Source organism: Lepus europaeus, chromosome Y, assembly GCF_033115175.1.
Source record: "Lepus europaeus isolate LE1 chromosome Y, mLepTim1.pri, whole genome shotgun sequence".
NCBI lineage: Eukaryota > Metazoa > Chordata > Mammalia > Lagomorpha > Leporidae > Lepus > Lepus europaeus.
Window position 1 is genome coordinate 14,304,461 of NC_084851.1, and position 24,649 is coordinate 14,329,109.

A 24,649-nucleotide genomic window follows, 5' to 3' on the forward strand; every position below is an offset into this window, starting at 1 on the left:
TAAACTGTCTGGAGACATTTCCAGCTGTCACATAAGGGACTTATGCCTTCCAGTGGATAGCTGTCATCCTCCTAAAAATAGTACTGGCCTGTGCCCCAACTAAGTATTATCCAGCTCAAAATGAGTACAGTGCCCAAGTAGAGCATTTTGGCATAGGGAAAGGATCTATATTTCCCCTCTTTCAAACTCTTCACTTCTTAAACCACTTTTCCAATAGTTTGAGATATGGGGATACTTTTGTATCAGAACAGTTTTTCTTTTCTTTTTTTTCCTTTTTTTATTTAGTGAATATAAATTTCCAAAGTACAGCTCATGGATTACACAGGCTTCCCCCCCCCACATCCCCCCCCACAACCCTCCCCACTCCGATTCACTCTCCCCTTCCATTCCCATCAAGATTCATTTTCAATTCTCTTTATATATAGAAATTCAGTTTAGTATATATTTAGATTTCAACAGTTTGTCCTCCCATAGCAACACAAAGTGAAAAAATACTGTTGGAGTGCTAGTTATAGCATTAAATAACAGTGTACATCACATTAATGACAGAGATTCTGAAAGACATTTTTTTTAAAAAAAGATTGATTATTTTTCTATGTAATTTCCAATTTAAAACCAAGGTTTTTTTTTTTTTTTCATTTTCCATTATCTTTATATACAGAAGATCACTTCAGTATATACTAAGTAAAGATTTCATCAGTTTGCACCCACAAATAACCACAAGGTGTAAAAGTACAGTTTCAGTACTAGCTATATGATTACTTCACCTTTGACAACCTATTAAGGACAGATCCCACATGGGACGCAAGTACACAGTGACTCCTGATGTTGATTTAACAATTTAACACTCTTGTTTATGGCATCAGTAATCTCCCGAGGGTCTAGCCATGAGTTGCCGAGGCTATGGAAGCCTTCAGGTTTCACCAACTTCGATCCTATTCCAACAAGGCCATAGTCAAAGTGGAAGTTCTCTCCTCCCTTCAGAGAAAGTTACCTCCTACATTGATGGCCCCGTTCTTTCCACTGGGATCACACTCACTGAGATCCTTCATTTAGGTCTTCTTCATCTTTTTTTTTTCCCCAGCGTGTCTTGGCTTTCCATGCCTAAAATACTCTCACAGGCTTTTGAGCCAGATCCAAATGCCTTAAGAGCTGATTCTGAGGCCAGAGTGCTATTTAGGACATCTGTCATTCTATGAGTCTGCTGTGTATCCTGCTTCCCATGTTGGATCCTTCTCTCCCCCCCTTTTTTTATCAGTTAGTATTAGCAGACATTAATCTTGTTTGTGTGATTCCTATGACTCTTAGGCCTATCAGTGTGATCAGTTGTGAACTGAAATTGATCACCTGGGCTGGTGAGATGGCATTGGTGCATGCCACCTTGATGGGATTGTATCGGAATCCCCTGGAACTTTTCTAACTTCATCATTTGGGGCAAATCCAATTGAGCATGTCCCCTATTATATATCTCCTCCCTCTCCTTTTCTCTTTCTTATATTTAACCAGGATCACTTTTCAGTTAAGATTTAGACACCTCAGAATAATTGTGTGTTAATTACAGTTTACAAAAAAATACTAAAATAGATAAAGTGGACTGACTTCCATAGTGGCTTAACCAGTCTGCATTCCCACCAACAGTGGGTTAGTGTCCCTTTTTCCCCACATCCTCTCCAGCATCTATTGTTGGTAGATTTCTGAATGTGGGCCATTCTAACCGGGGTGAGGTGAAACCTCATTGTGGTTTTGATTTGCATTTCCCAGATGGCAAGTGATCCTGAACATTTTTTCATGTGTCTGTTGGCCATTTGGATTTCCTCTTTCAAAAAATGTCTCTTGAGGTCCTTGGCACATCTCTAAAGTGGGTTGTTTGTTCCATTGTTGTGGATTTTCTTGATTTCTTTGTAGATTCTGGTTATCAACCCTATATCTGTAGTATAGTTTGCAAATATTTTTTCCCATTCTGTCAGTTTCCTATTCACTTTCCTGACTGTTTCTTTTGCAGTACAGAAATTTCTCAGTTTGATGCAATCCCAAATGTTAATTTTGTTTTTGACTGCCTGTGCTCCTGGGGTATTTTCCAAGAAGTCTTTACCTGTGCCTATATCTTGCAAGGTTTCTCCAATGCTCTCTAATAATTTGATGGTGTCTGGTTGTAGATTTAAGTTTTTGATCAAAGTTGAGTGAATTTTTGTGTAAGGTGAAAGGTAGGGATCTTGCATCATGATTCTGCACATGGAGATCCAATTTTCCCAGCACCATTTATTGAATAGGCTGTCCTTACTCCAGGGATTGGTTTTGGATTTTTGATCAAATATGAGTTGGCTGCAGATATTTGGGTTGATTTCTGGTGTTTCTATTCTGTTCCATTGGTCTATCCATCTGTTTCTGTACCAGTACCATGCTGTTTTGATAACTACTGCCCTGTAGTATGTCCTGAAATTTGGTATTGTGATGCCTCCGGCTTTGTTTTTGTTGTATAGGATTGCTTTGGCTATTCGAGGTCTTCTGTGTCTCCATGTGAATTTCAGCATCATTTTTTTCCAGATCTGAGAAGAATGTCTTGGGTATCTTGATTGGTATTGACTTGAATGTATAAATTGCTTGTGGGTTAATGGACATTTTGATGATGTTGATTCTTCCAATCCATGAGCATGGAAGATTCCTCCATTTTTTGTATCCTCTTCTATTTCTTTCTTTAAGGTTTTGTAGTTTTCATCGTTCAGATCTTTAATGTCCTTGATAAGTTTATTCCAAGGTATTTGATTGTTTTTGTAGCTATTGTGAATGGGATTGAATTTAGAAGTTCTTCCTCAGCCTGGCATTTCCTGTGTATACAAAGGCTGTTGATTTTTGTGCATTGATTTTATATCCTGCTACTTTGCCAAACTCTTCAATGAGTTCCAGTAGTCTCTTAGTAGAGTTCTTTGGGTCCCCTAAATAAAGAATCATATCATCTGCAAAGAGGGATAGTTTAAGTTCTTCCTTCCCAATTTGTATCCCTTTAATTTCTTTTTCTTGCGTAATAGCTCTGGCTAAGACTTCCAGAACTATATTGAATAGCAGTGGTGAGAGTGGGAGTCCCTGTCTGGTACCAGATCTCAGTGGAAATGCTTCCAACTTTTCCCCATTCAATAGGATACTGGCCGTAGGTTTTTCATATATTGCTTTGATTGTATTGAGCAATGTTCCTTCCATACCCAGTTTGCTTAGGGTTTTCATCATGAAAGGGTGTTGTATTTTATCAAATGTTTTCTCTGCGTCTATTGAGAGAATCTTTTTTTGGGTTTCCTGTGATCTTTTGCTGTGAGGTTTCCTTCCTTTACCTTCTTTCATATTGGTGACCATGTTTCTGTGTTTCTGCGGGTATCACATCTTTAAGCATCTTTTGCAGGGCTGGATGAGTGGCGATGAATTCTTTCAATTTCTGTTTGCTGTGAAAAGTCTTTGTTTCACTTTCATTCACAAATGACAGCTTTGCAGGATATAATATTCTGGGCTGGCAGTTTTTCTCTCTTAGTACCTGGGCTATATCTCGCCATTCCCTCCTCGCTTGTAAGGTTTCTGATGAGAAGTCAGCTGTGAGTCTAATTGGGGATCCTCTGAGAGTGGTCTGATATTTCTCTCTTGCACATTTTAAGATCTTTTCTTTATGTTTCACTGTGGTGAGTTTAATTACAGTGTGTCATGGTGAGGATCTCTTTTGGTCATGTTTATTAGGGGTTCTATGAGCTTCCTATACTAAGATGTCTCTGTCCTTTTTTTTTAACTTTTATTTAAGGAATATAAATTTCCAAAGTACAGCTTATGGATTACAATGGCTTCCCCCTCCCATAACTTCCCTCCCACCCGCAACCCTCCCCTCTCCCACTCCCTCTCCCCTTCTATTTGAATCAAGATTCATTTTCAATTCTCTTTATATACAGAAGATCAATTTAGTATAAAGATTTCAACAGTTTGCACCCATATAGAAACACAAAGTGAAACATACTGTTTGAGTACTAGTTATAGCATTAAGTCAAAATGTACAGCACATTAAGGACAGGGATCCCACATGAGGAGCAAGTGCACAGTGGCTCCTGTTGTTGACCCAACAAATTGACAGTCTAATTTATGGCACCAGTAACCACCCTAGGCTGTCATCATGAGCTGCCAAGGCTATGGAAGCCTTCCAAGTTTGCCGACTCTGATCATATTTAGACAAGGTCATAAAAGACTGAGTGAGGATAGTAACCAATGATCCTAAAAGTGGCATTTACCAGGTCTGAACAATTATACAACACTAAGACTGTTACTGCGGTATGAGTGGGAAGTGCAAATATATCCTAGGAATTGAGGTTAGATGACAAGTGACACAAAGAAGCTGGATCTCTCAGTCATGTGCCATAAGGAAATAAATAATGCTGATGATAAGTATGTATTCATGAGCAGGTAAATCTGAACCTGCAGATGACAGCCAATCCATGTAGAAACTTGATGGTATCTTCAATCATGACTGTAGTCCTTTCTTGGTAAGGGGGTCTTTCCTTGTCTCCTGGACTTCCTACTCTATCATGACTGTTTCTGCCTGCTTTTCTAGATGATTCATTCCACAGCCCTTCTCTCTCAGATCCTCCATGTCCATGGATATTTCCTGTAAGCATGATCAGTCCCTAAGTTAAACTAATACAACTAAGAATCCTGTCACAGTGACTTTAGCAAGGTGTCTCAATACTAACATATCTAACATGTTGAACCTGCCTAACTTCTTAAAATAAAGCTCTCCAAAATTAAATGATCAGAATCTTATGTGTCTTGTATATTTTACTTCACTTATACCAAGTGTTTAAGCATTTTTGCTTCTTACTCATTAATGTCATTCAGATTAGAAATGTATTTTTATTCATGATCATGATTTTTATTCAGGTATATTTTGTGTCTCAGCAGTGTGAGAAGAAGAAGACAACTTTACACAAGAGAAGGAAATGAAGAAATGTGATTTATATGCTGTCCAGCCTGATCAGAGTGACTTTGCTCCATCAGACTGAACCCTTAAGGACTCAGTGTGACACACTTAATCAAAATCCTCTGCCAGAAAAATCTTAGAAGCAAACTCATAAAAGATTACTTCAAAGAGGGGTTGTGAAGAAGAAACACACTAAATTAGGAACTTGAGGGAAATATTGCCTTATACATTGTGCTCCTAATTCATTTATTCAAGCCTATTCAGTCACTGCAAGAATAAAAAAGGCACTGAGGGCTAAGACTCTTGTGAGCTGTCTGTGTGAAGTGTATAGCTTATTGGAGTAGAGACAGAATAACAAGGACAGTAAGCTCCAAATAATCACTGATAGACAAAATAATAGGGACAGGAGGGCATGGTGGCCACACTTACTACAATGTCATCAGTGTTACAGAATGGTAAGGGTCTTATGGGTTGAGAGGATGGGAGGGCAGAAATACAGGAAAACACAATGGTGATCCACATTAGGAGCAGAGACAGGTGTGGTGACTCCTCAGTGGCCCTTCTCAAGACTCTGAAGTTCAAGGATTTATTCCAGAGCTAGAAAGGAAGTCTTAGGTCAGATTCTCTGTATGATTGACTCTGGAGGACCCTGTAGTAATTCTGGCCATGTAGTCCCTGTTCTAGCAGACAGCAGGAAACCCCTGCCTCAATGGTCACCACATGATGCTTCTCATCACCAAGAAAGACTTGAAACCTGAGGATGTAAGGAAACATCCACCCTCATTAGCATTCATTCTGCAGTGTTTGGCACTCACACAATACCTGTGCCAGTCCTCACACAGGAGCAGTGATGTGGGGGGAAATGGCTAATGATCACATCACCAAGTCATGGGGTTAGGGGAAGAGGAGTTACAGGATTTGATCTGTGTCTGAAGTATCCCAGTACCCATCTTCCCAGACACTCTATCTTTATGAATGTTGTAGCCTTCTGTGGACATCTGTCTCTGGGATCTTTCCACAATTTCATCACTTTCTGTTTTCTAAAATGTGTGGTCTGGCTGGGCTCCTGTGTCTACAGTGTACTCTCCCATCACTTTCTGGGTCAGTCTCCTAGTGGAGGGATCACATGGAAACAATTCAATTAGGGCCATGAAAAGTCGAGTACAATTGCCAGGCTGCATTGTGAAGACTTTCCTGAATCCTAAGGAAGAGACTTCAATCAAGTTCTTCACATTCACACAGGAAGCCTCTAGGTATAAATGCCAATCAATAACCATGGGCAAGTGCTAGGAACAGAAATAAAAATTTTATATTCCTGAGTCCCAAAACCATTGAGATTCAACAATTATTATTAAGCCCTGACAGTGAACCTGGTCCTATTTCCAAAATTTTACAAGTTAGATTTGATGTTCTGATTTTAGAAATAGACTATGGTCAGCCAACGCTGCGGTTCACTAGGCTAATCCTCCACCTGCGGTGTGGGTACCCCGGGTTCTTGACCCGGTCAGGGCACCAGATTCTGTCTCAGTTGCTCCTCTTCCTATCCAGCTCTCTGCTGTGGCCCAGGAGTGCAGTGGAGGATGACCCAGGCCATTGTGCCCTGCACCCACATGGGAGACTAGGAGGAAGCACCTGGCTTCTGACTTCGGATTGGCACAGCGCATAAGCCACAATGCACCAGCCATGGTGGCCACATGGAGGTGAACCAAGGGAAAAAGGAAGACCTTTCCCTCTGGTCTCTCTCTCTCACTGTCTAACTCTGCCTGTCAAAAAAGAAAAAGAAAAAAAAGAAACATACTATGATGAGAGTGTTGGTAAGGGACTGCTCACCTGCCATGTAGTATCAGCCAAATGACTTTTTCTCTGCCTTGCATTCTCTATAAAATAAGGGCAATGATTCCTGATGCCCAAAACTGTTTTTGAGTGTAAAGAGTTCCAGCTACAGACACTCCTCAGCTAGTGTCTGACATACCCTAAACCCTCAATAATTCTTAGATTTCAGGATTTAGAATGTTACACCTTGTGATGATTTAATTGATGTTTTCTCACTCCCTATTCACCTCTAGTATCCACAAAGGAAGGGGTCTTTTCAGATTACTTCTCATTCTCAAGACAGTGACTGAAATGTAGAAGACCTCTAGACTGAAGAAAGGAATGATCAACCAAGAACATAGTTTTTCTATTCAATTCTGTCATCTTATCAAGTGGGTACTAGACAGGCAGTAAAGAGCACTGAGTTCTAGCCTCAGTTTTACCGCAGAGGTAAGTCATTGTCTCCAGATGAGTGTTACTGTGGCTGTAACAGCGTGTGAAACTTACATACACAGAGGCCTTATCTCCTAAACACAGGCCTTGTACACAGGCCTCTCACAAACACAGGACAGCACATCACACAGGCCTCTCTTCTCTCTCTCAGAAAAAATATCTGACATTCTGTCTCAAGGGTGTCCTACATGCATAAGTGTAAGGAATAGACCTCGCTCCTCCCTTACTCCAGTACCAAGAATACACCAGAAATCATTGAGTGAGTATTAAGAATTGGACATGAAAAGTTCATAGTGATGTGGGAGAAGAAGTTATGGAAGTAACCTTCTGTGATCTAAGACAACGAATGCAGTGATATATGCTCTTATGAGATTCTGTACAGATTTAGAGAAACAACTATCAATCCCACCAGTACATGCTCAGGGAAGATTTATCCTAAGAGGTGAAATCATATTGAAATATTCTAAAACATTCCTTTTTTCATATCTTAAACCATTTAAGGAAAGATCAAGGTGAGCTTTGCAGATCTGAAGTCTTGTGATGCTGAGAGTTCGGAAATCATGTAAAATAGACAATCAGAAAGAATCTAGTCTCAGAACAACCAGGACACAGTGCATCCCAAGGACCCAGATGACATAGACATAAATATGTTAAGAAATGCAGTATTTCAAATAATCCACTGAAAATCTTAAGTCGTATAGATGCAGGAGTGCCTACTATTCTGTATCTCCCTCCCATACCACTTCAGTCAGACTCTGGAAAGATGATGCTGGGATCTGTGGGACCTTGGAAACCCTGCTAGGTCATAGAGATCACTTAATAGCTCTTCAACATTAGAGGCCCCACACCTAACTATCAGCAGTGGCTTTTGAACATGAATCATTGAGGTTCCACAGACATACCAAGATGGCATTACCTTTTGCATGAGTTCAAACAGATCCTGGGCACCTGCTGCTTCTCAATTTCTGTTTGAAGAGGAGATCATGTTGCAGAGTGTGAGAATCACTCAGATTAGACATAGCAGCCCTTGGGTTAGGATAGAACATTCAACAGCAAAAATGAGGAGATTATAACACTTGGCCACACTTGCTTTCTCATGAAAAAGAGATCTCCCCTTTATGCTTCTCCTCATGTCCCCATTCTCAGCATCTTTTCTCTGTGTCTCAGTGCTCTGACACTCTCCATATTAATTGTTTCTCTCTTTTAACTCATAGCAGCTTCTACCTCCAAATTACAACTTGGCATGCTCTTTTCACACTCCCCACTGCCAGTCCCCACATCAATTTATAACATCTCTCATTTGCATATTTTAATTTCTTTCCTGGACAGCTACTAGAATACTAAGTTTCCAAATTCCATGAGAATAATCAATTATTGGATGGTCTTGGGTCAAGGGTCCAGAACCTATTAGTCTGTTCATTTTACTTATTTCTTCTGCTTTACTTCATTATTTACCATGTTGTATGCACTGCATTTTACTTCATGCCCCTTCCTAATTATTTTTCTAGGAGCAATTGTTCTCATGGAATCTCAGTCTAACATCTTTAAAGGGCATTTGAAAGCTGATGACATCTTAATATCTACCTACAGCCCAAACACCATCTTCAGCTTCTCTTCTATATTTAGTATACTGTCTTTAGTATATTTAGTATACTGTCTTATTTACATGGCTTACTAATCATGTCTAATTGCCAGCTCCAAACTCTCCTGCCCTGACCATATTAATCTCTCTTTCTCTCCCTCCCTCTCTCTCACTCTCTTTCTCACACACACACATATGCACATATACACATGCATACACACACACACAGAAGTCTGCCTTCATTATCCATTTGAATAACCCTAAACTACTATTTTCTTCTCAGACCGAGGCAGGAGTCAGCTAAGGGCTAATTGGGGAAGCTGAGAAAAACAAATTCCCGAATTATCTAGTAGTCTTAGTGTGTTTTTCCTTTTTCCAGTCTCTACCTCCTTGCCCTCATACTTGACCTTGAGGCAATAGACAAAGAGATAATTGGGGAAGCTAAGGAAAAAGGTTGCAACTTGACCTTCATATGCATATGGTAATGTCCAGATGGCCTACATGCCAGATGATCTCAGAACCACACTGAGGCTTGCCTCTCATCAAATAACCACCCCTATAAATATATAGACCTTAAACACATTCAAGTGGCTTTGGTCTCAGCCTGTTGGCCAGCTCATATTTTCATAATGAGTGTACTTTACTTTCCTGTAATAAACATTTTTTTTTGTTTTACTTACTGCTTGTGTGAGCCTCATTCAATTCATTGTCTAAAGTTCAAAAGAGCATAGTCATGAACTTTCCACTCTCAACTCCAACAATACTAAATACTTAACTAATAAATAGCTATTTCTGTATTTTGAAGATCTGATCTCAAGTCCATCTACTTCTACCACCAGCATTTTTCATTCTATTCCTACGTGACTCCATCTCCTGGACTGCTCAAAATCAATATTCTCAAATTGGTACTTATTTGGGGCTAGTGCTGTGGTGTAGTGAGTAAAGCTACTGCCTGGAGTGTCAGCATCCCATATGGGCACTGGTTATAGTCCTAGCTGCTCCTCTTCCAATTCAGCTCTCTGGTATGGCCTGAGAGATCAGTAAAAGATGGCCCAAGTGCTTGGGCACCGCACCAGCATGGGAGACTCGGAAGTTCTTGGCTCCTGGCTTCAGATCAGCCCAGCTCTGGTGGTTGCAGTCATTTGGGGAAGTGATCCAGTGGATGGAAGCTCTGTCTCTTTCTCTCTCTGCATCTGTCTCTCTGTAATTGCCTTTCAATTTTATTATTTTTTTATTTTTTGACAGGCAGAGTTAGAGAGAGAGAGAAAGAGACAGGGAGAAAGGTCTTCCTTTTCCATTGGTTCACCCCCCAAATGGCCATTGCAGCAGGCGCACTGCAATCCAAAGACAGGAGCCAGGTGCTTCCTCCTGGTATTCCATGCAGGTGCAGGGCCCAAGCACCTGGGCCATCCTCCACTGCTTTCCCAGGCCACAGCAGAGAGCTGGACTGGATGAAGAGCAACTGGGACAGAATCCAGTGCCCCAACCAGGTGCCAGTGCCGTAGGCAGAGGATTAGCCAAGTGAGCCATGGCACTGGCCATAATTGCCTTTCAAATAAATAATAAATAATAATAAATATTTTCTTAAAAAATTGGTACTTAGGGGCTGGCACTGTGGTACAGAAGGTTAAAGCCCTGGCCTGAAGTGTCGGCATCCCATATGGGCACATGTTCTAGTCCCAGCTGCTCCTCTTCCCATCCAGCTTTCTGCTATGGCCTGGGAAAGCAGTAAAAGAAGGTCCAAGTCCTTGAGTCCCTGCACCCACATGGGAGACCTGGAAGAAGCTCCTTGCTCTTGACTCCTGGCTCCTGGCTCCTGGCTCCTGGCTGCAGATCAGCTTAGCTCCAGCTGTTGTGGCCATCTGTGGAAGACCTCTCTCTTTGTCTCTACCTCTCTCTAACTCTTTCAAATAAATAAAATAAATATTTTTTAAATATTTGTACTTAATAGTTACCTAACAATAAATCATTTATTTGATCAAATTTTATCGTATTGCAGCATAAATATCCTTTTACTTCTTTAGCCATATAAATGTACATCCCTGATTAAAATTTTGTTTTCCCATTCCACTCTGATTTTAATGACATCTCTAATCTAATTTGTATTTCCAATATGATCCTGAGTAAAGCCTTCTCTTTCCCTAGCCCTTGGTTTCATAATGTATAAAATGAACTCACTCAAAATGAGCACAGGAAATGTTCAGTAAGGAGATCCATGGGTCTGTCACTCCATTGAAATGTTTTAAATTGGAATGAATGTATGATCAAAACAACTCTGTGAAAGCCAGTTTCTAATCTGACCATCCATTATATCCATCATGAATACCTTTTTTGAAGAGATAATCTTCAAAACACTAATATTTAAGAAAATTTCTGCCAAGTCACAGTCTGTCTCACCTAGAGAGAACACAACAGAAATTTCAGTGATAACTCACAACAAGGAGTGTATACTTTGTAAAGTATTTCAGTAGGATATTCATAGAAATATATGTCTGTAGCTGCCACAAAAACTCTGATGTGCAAAGGAATCTGATTTCCACAATAGTCCTAAATTACATATCCAGACTGTCAAATTCTGAGCAAAATGAAATTAACACTTTTATAAAATAAAATTATATTCCAGTCAAAAAAGCATAAACTTTCCCTATGAAAAATTTATATTTAAAAAGTTTTTTTTCCTTATGAAAAGTATAATTACTTTTAAAAACATTTAGTTAAACACCCTACAAATGTCCACAGGGTTAATGAAAGCAGGAGAAAGATGTTTTTACTGTGCCCCAACAAACAAGTGCTAACTCTTAATCAAAATGTAAAAATAAAATTATGTAATATAAAGATTTTTACACATTAAATAGTGAATAAGGTATCAAGACATTTAGGAGATAATAATATAAATATGGAATTAAAAATTATGAAAAAAATTTAAATAACAGTTTTGAAGAGACACAGGAATCAATGAACATCAAGAGAAGGCAAATGAAGTTATCTAGTAAAACATGTTACGTGTTTTACTTATGTTATTTAGTAAAACACATAACAAATGAAAAAATAAACAGACAAAGTATTTGCAGTACTAACACATGTATCATGGGATACCCATTATGAGTGGAGAAGGAGACGTGGAATATTTAGAAAATTATGTCTAACAATATCCAAATATGACAAAACACAGTTATCTGCCCATATAAGATAATCAGTGAAGTCTAAGAGGATGGACCGTAAAAATCTGCACTAAGAAACATTCTACTAGAGTTAATGTATAAATATGAATGCATAATTGTAAAAGGAACAAATGAGAAGTGACTTTAGATTCACCAAAGACCTTCAAGAAGGATAACAGCTGATTTTTTGTACAAAACAATATCAGTCAGAAGTTAGTGGGTGGCACATTTAAATCACTGAAAGGGAAACAACCACAGCTATCAGATATGGATTTAATATGAGAATATGAGAAATAATTGAAATAGTGTTCATAAGAATGGCTGTCAATAAGTGAGAAAAGAAGTTTTTAGGTTAAAATGAAGGACATTATGAATAAATCAACATCATAGATATTGGTAACAACATAAATGTAACAGACATGCTTTTTTTCTTTATGTGTTTAATTATTTTATGTGTTTAATTATTTTTTCTATGTGAGTTAAAGTCAAATGAAAAAAAAAACAGTAATTATAAAGCCATGTTAAAGAGTACAGAATGTTTATGACCTGGTGGTGTTAAAGCTGTATTAGTGGACATATTTAGTAAGGGGACGCTGGGCTTTTGTATGTGGGAAGATTTTTAGTGAATATTTCATTTTTACTTGTAATGACTGTCCACAATTCATTTCTTGATATACAGGAGTAATTTGAAATGTTCATGATTCACTGGAATTAAAAAGAAAATTTATTTGATGAAAAACTAATTTGAAATCCATGTGTAACTTTTTCATAATATGTGTTTTCCACAAAATATTACAGATGGTCTTGTAAGTAAATTCACTTAATTTCTTCAGTTACCATTCATAATATCTGTCTCTAAGACACTTATTTTGTAGTAGTCCATGGAAATAGGTTTTCTTGGTACTTTGAGTTGAAAATAATTGGTATTTTAATATAGAGGAAGAAATTAATACAAAATTAAGTTATGTTTGAAGATAGTATGAAGAAAATTAATTTGATGACTCAGAGGTTAATACTCAGAACATATATTAGGCACTATTATAAGCCACTAAACATTTATGAGTTTAATAGTTCAAAGCCCCAAATTAATTACACAGATTCATTAAAAAAGAAAAAAAATACATCTTCAAGTTTATCAAGAGAGAAAAATCAACACAGAAATCAGCCATTTTCACTGATTCATTAAAATCTATCTGTATATAAACAACAATGAATGCACTACATGCATATAAATAATGTTAAGTAATTTATTTAAAAGTTTGACTAATTAAGCATACAAATAAATGGTCATAATGTTTTATGACCAGGAAGCAAATGATAAAGTTCTTTTTCAGAATTCAGATGTAAGTGTTTAAATAAAAAATAGATATTAGATATAAAAATCTATCATTGTTTCTCTCACAACAGAAATCCAGCACATCATAATTTCTTGGCATTCTAATGACAATAGTAACCATCAAGTAAAGTGTAACAAGTGATTTGTCCCTAAATGTACATTTCATTAAGATTATTTAAGTTAGGGTCAGTGCCGTGGGTGGCTCATTTGGTTAATCCTCCACCTGCAGCGCCAGCATCCCATATGGGCACTGGGTTCTAGTCCCGGTTGCGCCTCTTCCAGTTCAGCTCTCTACTGTGGCCTAGGAGGGCAGTGGAGGATGGCCCAAGTGCTTGGGCCCTGCACCCGCATGGAAGACCAGGAGGAAGCACATGGCTCCTGGCTTTGGATTGCCGTAGCTCCTGCCTTAGTGGCCATTTGCGTGATTAACCAACAGAAAGAAGACCTTTCTCTCTGTCTCTCTCACTAACTCTGTCAAATAAAAAAAAAGAAAAAGTAAAAAAGGTTATTTAAGTTAACTCACAATTTAAAATATGCTATCCAGAAGGATTATTTTTGTAGAGTCGTGAAAGTGCTAATGAGAAAAAATGATGATTGAAGATAAAGTCCTGAATTTGGATAATTAGTTCTTGCCAATATTAGGTTAACACTATAGCAAAACAGTAACTGTGGACATGTGTATGGGTTTTATTCTTTGTAAGGAAATGTAATAATTCATAAAAATTGTCAAAATACTCTGGGCTGGCAGTTTTAAAATATTGTCAGTTATCTAGCATTAACTTAAGTTTAAATTAAATTATTAATATTAAGCTAATCATATTCTACCCATTCTCATTAACTTATAGTGATCTGGGGAAGAGCAGTATGTTCCAAATGAAATGAAAAAGGGATTTCTCTTTATATATATATATATATATATATATATATATATATATATATATATATATATATTAATGCCAGGAAACTCTTGAGTTATTCCCTTGATGCATCTAGAATGCTAGAATGTTCACAGAACTTTTTCACTTCTCAATAGGGCAGTATTGATTATTTTTTTTATTTTTATTTTTTGACAGGCAGAGTTAGACAGTGAGAGAGAGAGAAAGGTCTTTTTTCCATTGGTTCACCTCCCAAATGGCCTCCACAGCTGGTGTGCTGAGCTGATCTGAAGCCAGGAGCCAGGTGCCTCCTCCTGGTCCCCCATGTGGGTGCAGGGCCCAAGCACTTGGGCCATACTCCACTGCTCTCCTAGGCCACAACAGAGAGCTGGACTGGAAGAGGAGCAACTGGGACAGGACCGGCACCCCAACCAGGACTAGAACCCAGGGTGCTGGTGCCACAGGCGGATGATTAGCCTAGTGAGCCGCAGCACCAGCCAAAAAAGGGATTTCTCAGGAAACATGATTGTCTACTACAGAAAATCTATTTGAAACATTATCTTGTATACTGCAAATAATTGTGCTTTTGGGGGAAATTATTATATGTCCAACAACCTATAATGCAGAAAATTAAAATAGTCGAATGCTGCAAGATTCACCAAAATGTCTAATAAAGTTGGAAGGAATATTTGAAAACCCCCAAACTAGAAAAGCAAACCAAATAAATTTTCCATGGAAGGAACAAAACTAAGAAACAGATTCTCTGTTCATAAAGGACTTCTCATGAGGATGAGAAATCTTTTTGGGGTGTTCAGATTAGAGGGGCAAAAACAATAAAAGAAAACTAACTGCAAACATTTCAAGGTGATATCTCACTCATATGAGAAACAATCTTATTTACTTTTTCACACAGAAAAAACCTACCAAAATAAAATTTCACATTACATAAGCTTTAGACAGGGGGATTATCTTTAAAACATGTAATTCAATACAATGCAGATAGGAGAATCACAAAATACATGAAAATAACAAGGGTCTAAATGAATAAAAAGACATATTTGGGAAACAGCAATTAAATTGAATCTACTTAATATAAAATGTATGTTAAAAATTAGCCTGAGCCAAAGAAAAAAACTACTGAAATGTTATGTTAAGCATAGTCAGTAGAAGTACAATAAAAAGAGAAAATCAATAGAAGTTAAAAATATAGCCGGCGCCGTGGCTCAACAGGCTAATCCTCCGCCTTGCAGCACCGGCACACCGGGTTCTAGTCCCAGTCGGGGCACTATCCTGTCCCGGTTGCCCCTCTTCCAGGGCAGCTCTCTGCTGTGGCCAGGGAGTGCAGTGAAGGATGGCCCAAGTGTTTGGGCTCTGCACCCAATGGGAGACCAGGAGAAGCACCTGGCTCCTGCCATCGGAACAGCGCGGTGTGCCGGCCGCAGCGCGCTACTGCGGTGGCCATTAGAGGGTGAACCAATGGCAAAAAGGAAGACCTTTCTCTCTCTCTCTCTCTCACTGTCCACTCTGCCTGTCAAAAATTAAAAAAAAATTTAAAAAAAAGAAGTTAAAAATATAAACCTACATATACAAAGGTTAGAATGAAAAGAAGTCAAATAATTTAATTGTGTCTCTGGATTATACAAAAGAAACCAAAGAAGCTAATCTAAGAATTATTGGTTGTTCAAGTTTCAAAAATTGACAAGAAGACACAAATCAGTGAATTCAGAATAGTGGTAACATCAAAGAAAATACTTAAATGACAAAAGGATGATAATCTGCAAAGATAAAAATCTCCATAGTTTATATGTGTGAAAGCAGAAATAACTATTAGCAGATAATTGAGAAATTGTCAGTAAAACCAGAACTAGATGCTTAGTTAATATGCTTTCAACAAACATTAATATGCAGATTACCTTCTGAAGTAAGATCTAAGGATTAGGTAGCAAAAGCAGCTTTATAGATGCCAAGTCTAAAGGAAAAAAAATCCTGCATTAAGTTAGGAAAGTTTAAGAAGTAATTTCAATGCATGGAGACCATTGAACTAAGGGAGGCATATAATCTTTGGCAATGTCAAAGTAAAAAAAATGGTTACAAGTAAAAAACACAAGTAAAATTCTACACATTTAAATTAAAATTTAAATTCCTTAATTTTTTGAATATTTAACAGAGTGAGAATTCAGCTTTTCAGATTTGTTTCATCAACTTGTTAAAATTGTCATATCAATCACATTTTTCAGAGTACCAATTATTCTTTTATCAGAACTAATAAATATCAAAGGACTGGCCATGGCATACACATTTCCCACAAGTCTCTGGACATCCAGTACAATTGGATCATATTTCCACAATACAGTTGAGAAGGATGACATTGTGATATCCACACAGTACATGATCACAAAGAAACTCACCAGCAGCAGGACAGTATGTGTGGTCCTTTTTGCTGGGGAGTTTCTTGGGGTAACACTCATGCTGTGAAGGTACTCACAACTCTGATGATTAGATAAGAAAATCACCATGTATGCACTGGACAACAACATGATTCCTACAAAGATGTTCTGGGACAATGCAAGCATGAAAAACATTTCCGTGATGATAGAATTCATTGAGGAAAGTGAGCAATACTTACTGACATGGAGTAGTTTGGTCATGTTGGAATGAGCTACAGTGTAGATGATCATGTTACTATTGAAAGAAAGGTTAAGGGACCAAAAACAGAAGAAAACCTGACTAATATAATTTGTGAGTCCATGTTTAAATCTTGACATGTAGAAGGTGCTGGGGCTGATGGTGATGACCTGGATGATGCTCAAGAGGGACATAGTACTGATGGAGAGACCCCTCATCACCCTGATCATATAGAGCAAAATCTTACATTTTAAGTCATTTAGAAAATTCAGTGACTTGAACATATCTGCAGATAAAATTTCCAGTGTTGTGAGTAGCATCCTTATATGGACAAATGCCAAGTGACACATGGTCACATCAGTGGGCTTAGGTCTATGATCTCGGTGGATTGTCAAGATGTGGAAGAGAAAGAGGAAGGTATTGGCTAAGATTCCAATGGCAAGCTTGAAAAAAATACATTTTTTAAAAAAATCTTTTGACAGGTGGAGTGGACAGTGAGAGAGAGAGAGACAGAGAGAAAGGTCTTCCTTTTTCCCTTGGTTCACCCTCCAATGGCCACCACTGTTGGCACTCTGTGGCCAGCACACCGCACTGATCCAATGGCAGGAGCCAGGGGCTTATCCTGGTCTCCCATGGGGTACAGGACCCAAGTACTTGGGCCATCCTCCACTGCACTCCCTGGCCACAGCAGAGAGCTGCCCTGGAAGAGGGGCAACCGGGACAGAATCCGGTGCCCCGACCGGGACTAGAACCCGGTGTGCTGGCGCTGCAAGGCGGAGGATTAGCCTAGTGAGCCGCGACGCTGGCCTAAAAATACATATTTTTTAATGATAGCATAAGTGGAAACATTTTTCATATTAACAGCATACAGGAAACATTTTAGATACCTGTAAAATAAAAACAGATCTTACATTACCAGTGTTCTTTCTTTTGTCATGAAAGTTATCACAAATATCATTTTTATTTTACCCACTTATTTTTAAGGAACCCTAAATATTTTGTACAGATTTTTGGTAGTAAGGTTTCTGCATTGTCTGTAACAAATGAAATTTTTCACTACATCCATATTCTGAACCCTTGAAGACTCCTATATTTGTGAATTTCAAACATGTTTGCAACAAGATAAACAATTGCATTTTTCTGTAAATATTTTTAAATGCTCTACATACATAGGCCTGGTGCGAAATGGCTCGATCTCATAAATGAATGGAAGAAGTAGAAAAATTCCTCTACAACCACGGGACATGCATGAGTTAATGAAGGCACATGGAAGAGTTGGTAAAGTCATTGTTGAATTTGCTTCAAAGGCTTAATCTACTAAAGCAAAAGCACTATGAATCATAACTGAATAATTGATTTTCCATAAATGTGTATCTGTACCCATGGAACCAGAAAAATTACCAGGACCATATTGACTAGAAGATTAACTATCTCCACATTTCAAGGATCATAATCAATTCAATTATATATTTAAGCAGTGTATGATATTAGTGAAATTATTTTAGTATACACACACACACACACACACATATATATATATATATATATATATATATATATATATATATATATATATATATATATAATATTGTCCTATTCATACATTATGAGATGTTTGGTGAAAGAGATAATTACATGAAAGAAAGTAGATAAGGATTTCAATATTTTCTTCTCCTGCCACAGTGATATTTGGCTGATTATCCCTACCTCATTTCCTTCATTTGGTAAATGCCCACCATGCACTGAAACAAACTTGCTCTAACAGATAATCAATTCTTATTTGTTTCTAATGAGGCTCTTGATAACATACAGTCTGGGTGAGAAAAAAAAAACATGGCTACTGTAGATGAGTGATAATAGATGAAATATAATCATTTAGATAATTGCTTTTGAAAATGCACATTAATTTCCTGTATCTAACAACTGATAGTTATCCACAACATATATGTGTACTCCAAAATACCATACTATTTGTTTGTATTTTAAAGCTAGTTTTGTATCCTGTATTTTATGTGAATAATCTCCAGTTGCATCATGGAAGGATCGCTGAAGGTGCAATAATATGTTGTCAACATGTAAGAAAGGAAATAGAGGAGTTTGAAGATGGTCACTTACAGTTTGGTTAGAGTGTAAAGAAGAATTGGGTCCTTTGAAACAAAGTAAATACTTAAACATATCAATGTACAGCTCAGTTCTCACTGGGAGAACTAAAAATCTGAGATTACGGCCAGCGCTGCGGCTCAGTAGGCTAATCCTCCGCCTTGCGGCGCCGGCACACCGGGTTCTAGTCCCGGTCGGGGCACTGATCCTGTCCCGGTTGCCCCTCTTCCAGGCCAGCTCTCTGCTGTGGCCAGGGAGTGCAGTGGAGGATGGCCCAAGTACTTGGGCCCTGCACCCCATGGGAGACCAGGAGAAGCACCTGGCTCCTGCCATCGGATCAGCGCGGTGCGCTGGCCACAGCGCGCCTACCACAGCGGCCATTGGAGGGTGAACCAACGGCAAAAAGAAGACCTTTCTCTCTGTCTCTCTCTCACTGTCCACTATGCCTGTAAAAAAAAAAATCTGAGATTACTGGAGCTGAGAGTGAAGCCTCTGAGCATTTTAAGAAGACAGAAATTGTGGGCAACATTCACCTTCTTTATCCTGCCTTTCATCTTATATGTCAAAATATTCACTTCATTTTGTATCATGGTGAGGAAAACACCACAATTAAATGAACCTGGACTTTTTGGCCCTCTCCCCCACTAACCTTGAGGGCTGTTCTGGCTGCAACACACTCACCCAGAGCCCCAGGCTCCTGGAAAGCTAGCACCACTGTCCTCTTCTTCCTGGTGGCATCATGCTTATCTACTGGGACCTCATCAGTGACAATGAGATGTTCTGTAACATTTGCAAGATATGCCTGAAGGTGGAGGGGAAAATGGCCAGTGGGCAGAGAGTAACAATGATGATTCCTTGCTTTGCATAAATGTCTCTTCTGAAGGCCCTGAGGGCAAAAGTACTGGAAGCACAGTAATCACTGGTGTTGATGTTGTCATGAACCATCACCTGCAGGAAACCAGATTCACAAAAGAATCCTTCAAGAAGCATATTAAAGATTACCTAGAATCATTCAAAGACAAGTTTGAAGAACAGAGACTAGAAAGGGTAAAACCTTGTATGACAGAGGATGCACAACAAATCAAACACATCCTTGCTAATTTCAAAAATTACCAGTTCTATTTGGGTAAAAACATGAATCCACTTGGCATGGTTGCTCTGCTGGTACTACCGTGAGGATGGGATTACCCCATTTATGATTTTCTTTAAGAGTGGTCTAGAAATGGAAAAATGTTAACAAAATTGGCAACTACTTTGGATCTATCACTGCTCATCATAACTGGCTGCTGCTTGTTATCCACACAACACCAGGATTTACAGGAAATGGGACTGATGTTATCTCGAGACCTTCATTTATTTTGGCCGTGATTTACTTGGAATGAAGGCATTGTTTTTAAGGGAAAAATTGTCTTGTAGGTTGTCTAAAAATTATATGCATTTAAACTCAAATAATATAGATAAATAGACTAGGAACCAAAAGGCTAATGATGAAATCTTTGGGCTTAGATTAGGTATGTACATAAAACAGAAGCAGTATGACAAAAAGATGCCATCTATATAAACTCAAGGGCTACTTGATACACAAAGTATGTTTTAAAAAATATTTACTCAAAATTCAAAAATACAGACACACACATACACACACACACAGAGGTAGTGAGAGAGCCAGGCATCTCCCATTCACTGGTCACTCCCAGAGATGCCCAAGAAAACTGGCCAAAAATAGGATGAGGAACTCCATTCCAGGCTCTCATTTGTGTGCCAGGAACCCAGGTACTGGAGCCATTATCTGCTGCTGCCTAGTTGCACCAGAAGCAGGAGGCAAAGGGATCAGAAGCATGTATACAGGACATGAATCAACACATTGATAAAGGATGAAAATGTCCCAGCATCAGCTTAACTCTCTGCACCACATTGGTTTCCTCAAGAAACATAATTTTAATAAAGCCTCTTTTCTTATCTTTATGAAAATATAAGTTATTAAAATATTGTTATATCATGAGTGGTAACTTTAGGAATATTTGACTAATGAATGTACAGTGATGTGTATAGTCCCTGTAGATTTAAGAATATAAGGATATAATATATAATTTACTATTTTATTATGTTAACAATGCTGTCTTCACTATAAGTTTTACCATACTTATTACCAACTTGACCTATGACATTGACAATATTAAAATAATGCAGAATTTGTGATAAACCAATCATGGGGAGTAGGTTAATTGTGTTCATTGATAAAATGAGTCAGTTTGCATATTCAATTAGGAAAAAAAATCCTTTCCACTATGATTAGTTTCACAAAAATAGTTTTTTAAAGATGGACAAATTCTAGAAGAATAAACAGGACAAGCATCTAATAGCATTGAATGAATGCAATGTGTCATCTATTTAGAAACTTAATTTAATGCAGATATAGCACAGAACTGATGAGGAATATGCAATCTCAAAGATTGAATTCCTAGTTGCACTGAGAAAAATCATAAGTAATAAAAGTGTCACCACAGAATTGGGAGACAAAAAATATAGCAGAACAAGGTAACAGCTGGGGACACACAAAAATAGTCCATGAAATTGCACTTTTTTTAAACCACCAGGATCAAGTAGACACCAGGAAAGGATAAAACTGTGTTTTTAAGAGTTAATAACATGCCCTCACCCAGTACATTGCACTGATATGGAATTCATAGCCATAGCAACCCCACCATGACAAATTTATAAAACAATGGAAAATGCTCTAAGTTCCCTAATCAGGCCCATGTTGGTACTTGAATATTACCCTCCCTAGGGCATGAATGCAGGTTTTTTTTTTCTGACAGGCAGAGTCAAACAGTGAGAGAGAGAGACAGAGAGAAAGGTCTTCCTTTTTCTGGTGGTTCACCCCCAAAGTGGCCACTACGACTAATGGGCTGATGTGTTGCGGCCAGTGTGCTGTGCTGATCTGAAGCCAGGAGCCAGGTGCTTCCTCCTGGTCTCCCATGCAGATGCAGGGCCCAATGGCCTGGACCATCCTCCACTGCACTCCCAGGCAACAACAGAGAGCTGGCCTGGAAGAGGAGCAACCGGGACAGAATCCGGCACCCTGACTGGATCTAGAATCCAGGGTACTGGCACCACAGGTGGAAGATTAGCCTATTGAGCCACAGCGCCTGCCAAGGAGGGACTTTTTATACATAAAAATTTTAAAAACAACTGCAACCCAAATCTTTTGAAGGACATCAGAAATGTTGATGGTAGGGAATATTTTTTTATCTTAAACACTATTCTCTTCACGTGTTATAAATTATTTTTCTCTGATTTCTTTAAATTTTTTTAAATTTGTTATCAGTGTTAAAATGTTTATTTAAAAAAACTAAATACTAAAGTAAACTTTTTTAAGGATGCATTGGAACTTATGTTTTTTTAAATATTTTTCACTCAGACTAACAATTTTTAAAAATACTTAATCTACAATAGAAAATATTTCTAGATAACTTTCTTGTTAGTAGCAATCACTGTAATGGATTTTTCGCATGGCCACCTGTTAAATTCATTATTGTTTAATATTAAGAATATTGAGCGGTTCATAGGGCCATGAGGTGAAACCATCCTAAAGTATTCTGAAATATCTTACAATAGTTCAAAAATTAAGAGAACAAAATAAACATCACTAAATCATACTGAAAATCTAGTATAGTTCCAATTCAAGTACACCAAAAATCACAAATATACTTTTCCAAACCTATTAATTTATGGGCTTATACAATCCACAATGTTGATAATTTCAGGTGGAGTAACATGTAAGATTGATAACATGAGCAGAGACTTATCCTAATGTTGCACTGCAAAGATGCCTGCTTTCCTATAGAACTCACCTGCTCCTGGAGCTCATTCTGTACATGAAACAGATACTCATCCAGCTAAGTCTCTGATGTTAATCCATTATGAGATGAATCCCCAAGATGTGCTTATAGGGCAGGGATGGCATCAGCTCATCTCCCTCCAGGCCCATAACTGTCATTTCTCTTGTGGAAGCAGGACAGCCTTGGGCTTGGAATCATTAGAAGTAGGAACAAACTCAGGGAAAAGTGAACTTTCCAGGTATCTAGAGACAGCAGAGAGCAGCTGGGTTCCATTCCTCTCACTTATGGACTCATTTCTCCAAGGCAGGCCTGCCTGGACAGGTTTTTATCTCAGTCCTTGTCAACAGATAAAAATAAAACATGTACAAGCCATATCTGATTTCTCAAGCTATCCCCATTGCTTCAGGAGACTCCTGGTGGTATCCCCACTTGTTCTCCTGTGGTGTCAAAGTCTAGTGAAACAGTACTGCATCTGTAAATCAGGAAAATGTCCCCTCCTCCAATTCTACACAGGAGAAGTGGTTGTTTTCCCCAGTGGACATGGCCCTGAGTCAGGGAACCTGAATTAGAGGCAGAATGCAAGCTGAAGTAAGTCAAGTAGGGGGGCTGGCATGGCAAGTTAAAGTCCCAGTCTGCAGTGTCTTCATTCCATATGGGTGCCAGTTTGAATCCTGGCTGCTGTACATCTGATCCATCTCTCTGCTATGGCCTGGGGAAGCAGTAGCAGATAGCCCAAGTCTTTAGAGACCTGCACCCACACTGGAGACCCAGGAGAAGCTCCTGGCTCCTGGCTTTGAATCAGTGCAGCTCCAGCCATTACAGCCCTCTGGTGACTGAACCAGCAGATTATAGACCTTTCTTTCTGTCTCTTTCTACCTCTAACTCTGCCTTTCAGATAAATAAATAAATCTTTAAAAAAAACTTAATTAGAAGCTTAAGTATTTCTGAAACTAGTAAATATTGATACTTAGTAAATTTAATGTTATTTCATGAAATATTGATATTTATGTATATAAAAGGTTGATATAAAAAGTATAGTCATTTTCTAACTATGAATATAGCATGGTAACTTTTCCAATTTTAATATACTACATTAACTATTTCAGAGCATGTGAGGTACCATGTTTTCACAATGCGAATATCTTGGTTATCCTTTTGCATATACATCTTTTCTCAAAAATTCATTCATTAACGTTGGATAAGCATCTAAAGGGTTAAATTTCCAAGAATTTTGTCTTTATTGTTGTTTAAAACTGCAGTTGAACACTCAGTTACATCTTTGTTAGTTTTTTAAAAAAAACTAATAATAACTGCACATAGAAACTTGATCTAATATACAGTCCAGTCAAGTAAAAAATTATGTCTCCTTCTTCTTAGTATGGACTGAGATGAAATTGTATCAATCTAAGTACTATAATATTGAGTCTTAAAATACTTAGAATTTTTGTTTAATAACAGAACAATTAGTTACAGATTTCTTGTAACAATTTTTATGTTACTGAATGATGGCATAAATTTTGATCATATATAATCAATAAATGAATCATAAAATCTGTATGTGTACTTATTTATGATGTGATATTATGTGGCATCCCTTTTGGAATTTGTATGACTATATATGGTTTTCATTATATCGGAGAATCACTTGCTTTTAATGATTTATTTACTTAAAAGGCTCAGTGATGGAGACAGAAGCAAAGACATATATTATACATGCTAAAATGCCTGCAACAACCAGGGTTGTGCCAGGCTAAAGCACAGAGCCAGAGACTCCATTCAGGTCCCTAGAACTGGCAGGAGAAACCCAAGAATTTAGGTCTTAGCTGTTGCCTTTCATGTTCATTTTCAGGAAATTATATCAGAGGAATGGCTTGTCTGGGGCTCAAACCAGGCATTCTGATATAGAATGTTGATGTACCAA

General features: G+C 38.1%; 1 protein-coding gene and 1 pseudogene across 1 annotated transcript; one reads left to right on the forward strand and one right to left on the reverse strand.

The window, feature by feature from the left end:
• Nucleotides 1–16,359: 16,359 nt before the first annotated feature.
• Nucleotides 16,360–17,106, reverse strand: LOC133754105 (vomeronasal type-1 receptor 90-like). Its single transcript, XM_062184685.1, has one exon. It carries the CDS (start codon nucleotides 17,104–17,106, stop codon nucleotides 16,360–16,362), a length of 747 nt encoding a protein of 248 aa, XP_062040669.1.
• Nucleotides 17,107–19,616: 2,510 nt separating this feature from the next.
• Nucleotides 19,617–20,123, forward strand: LOC133754221 (translationally-controlled tumor protein-like; annotated as a pseudogene).
• The last annotated feature ends 4,526 nt before the right edge of the window (nucleotides 20,124–24,649 follow it).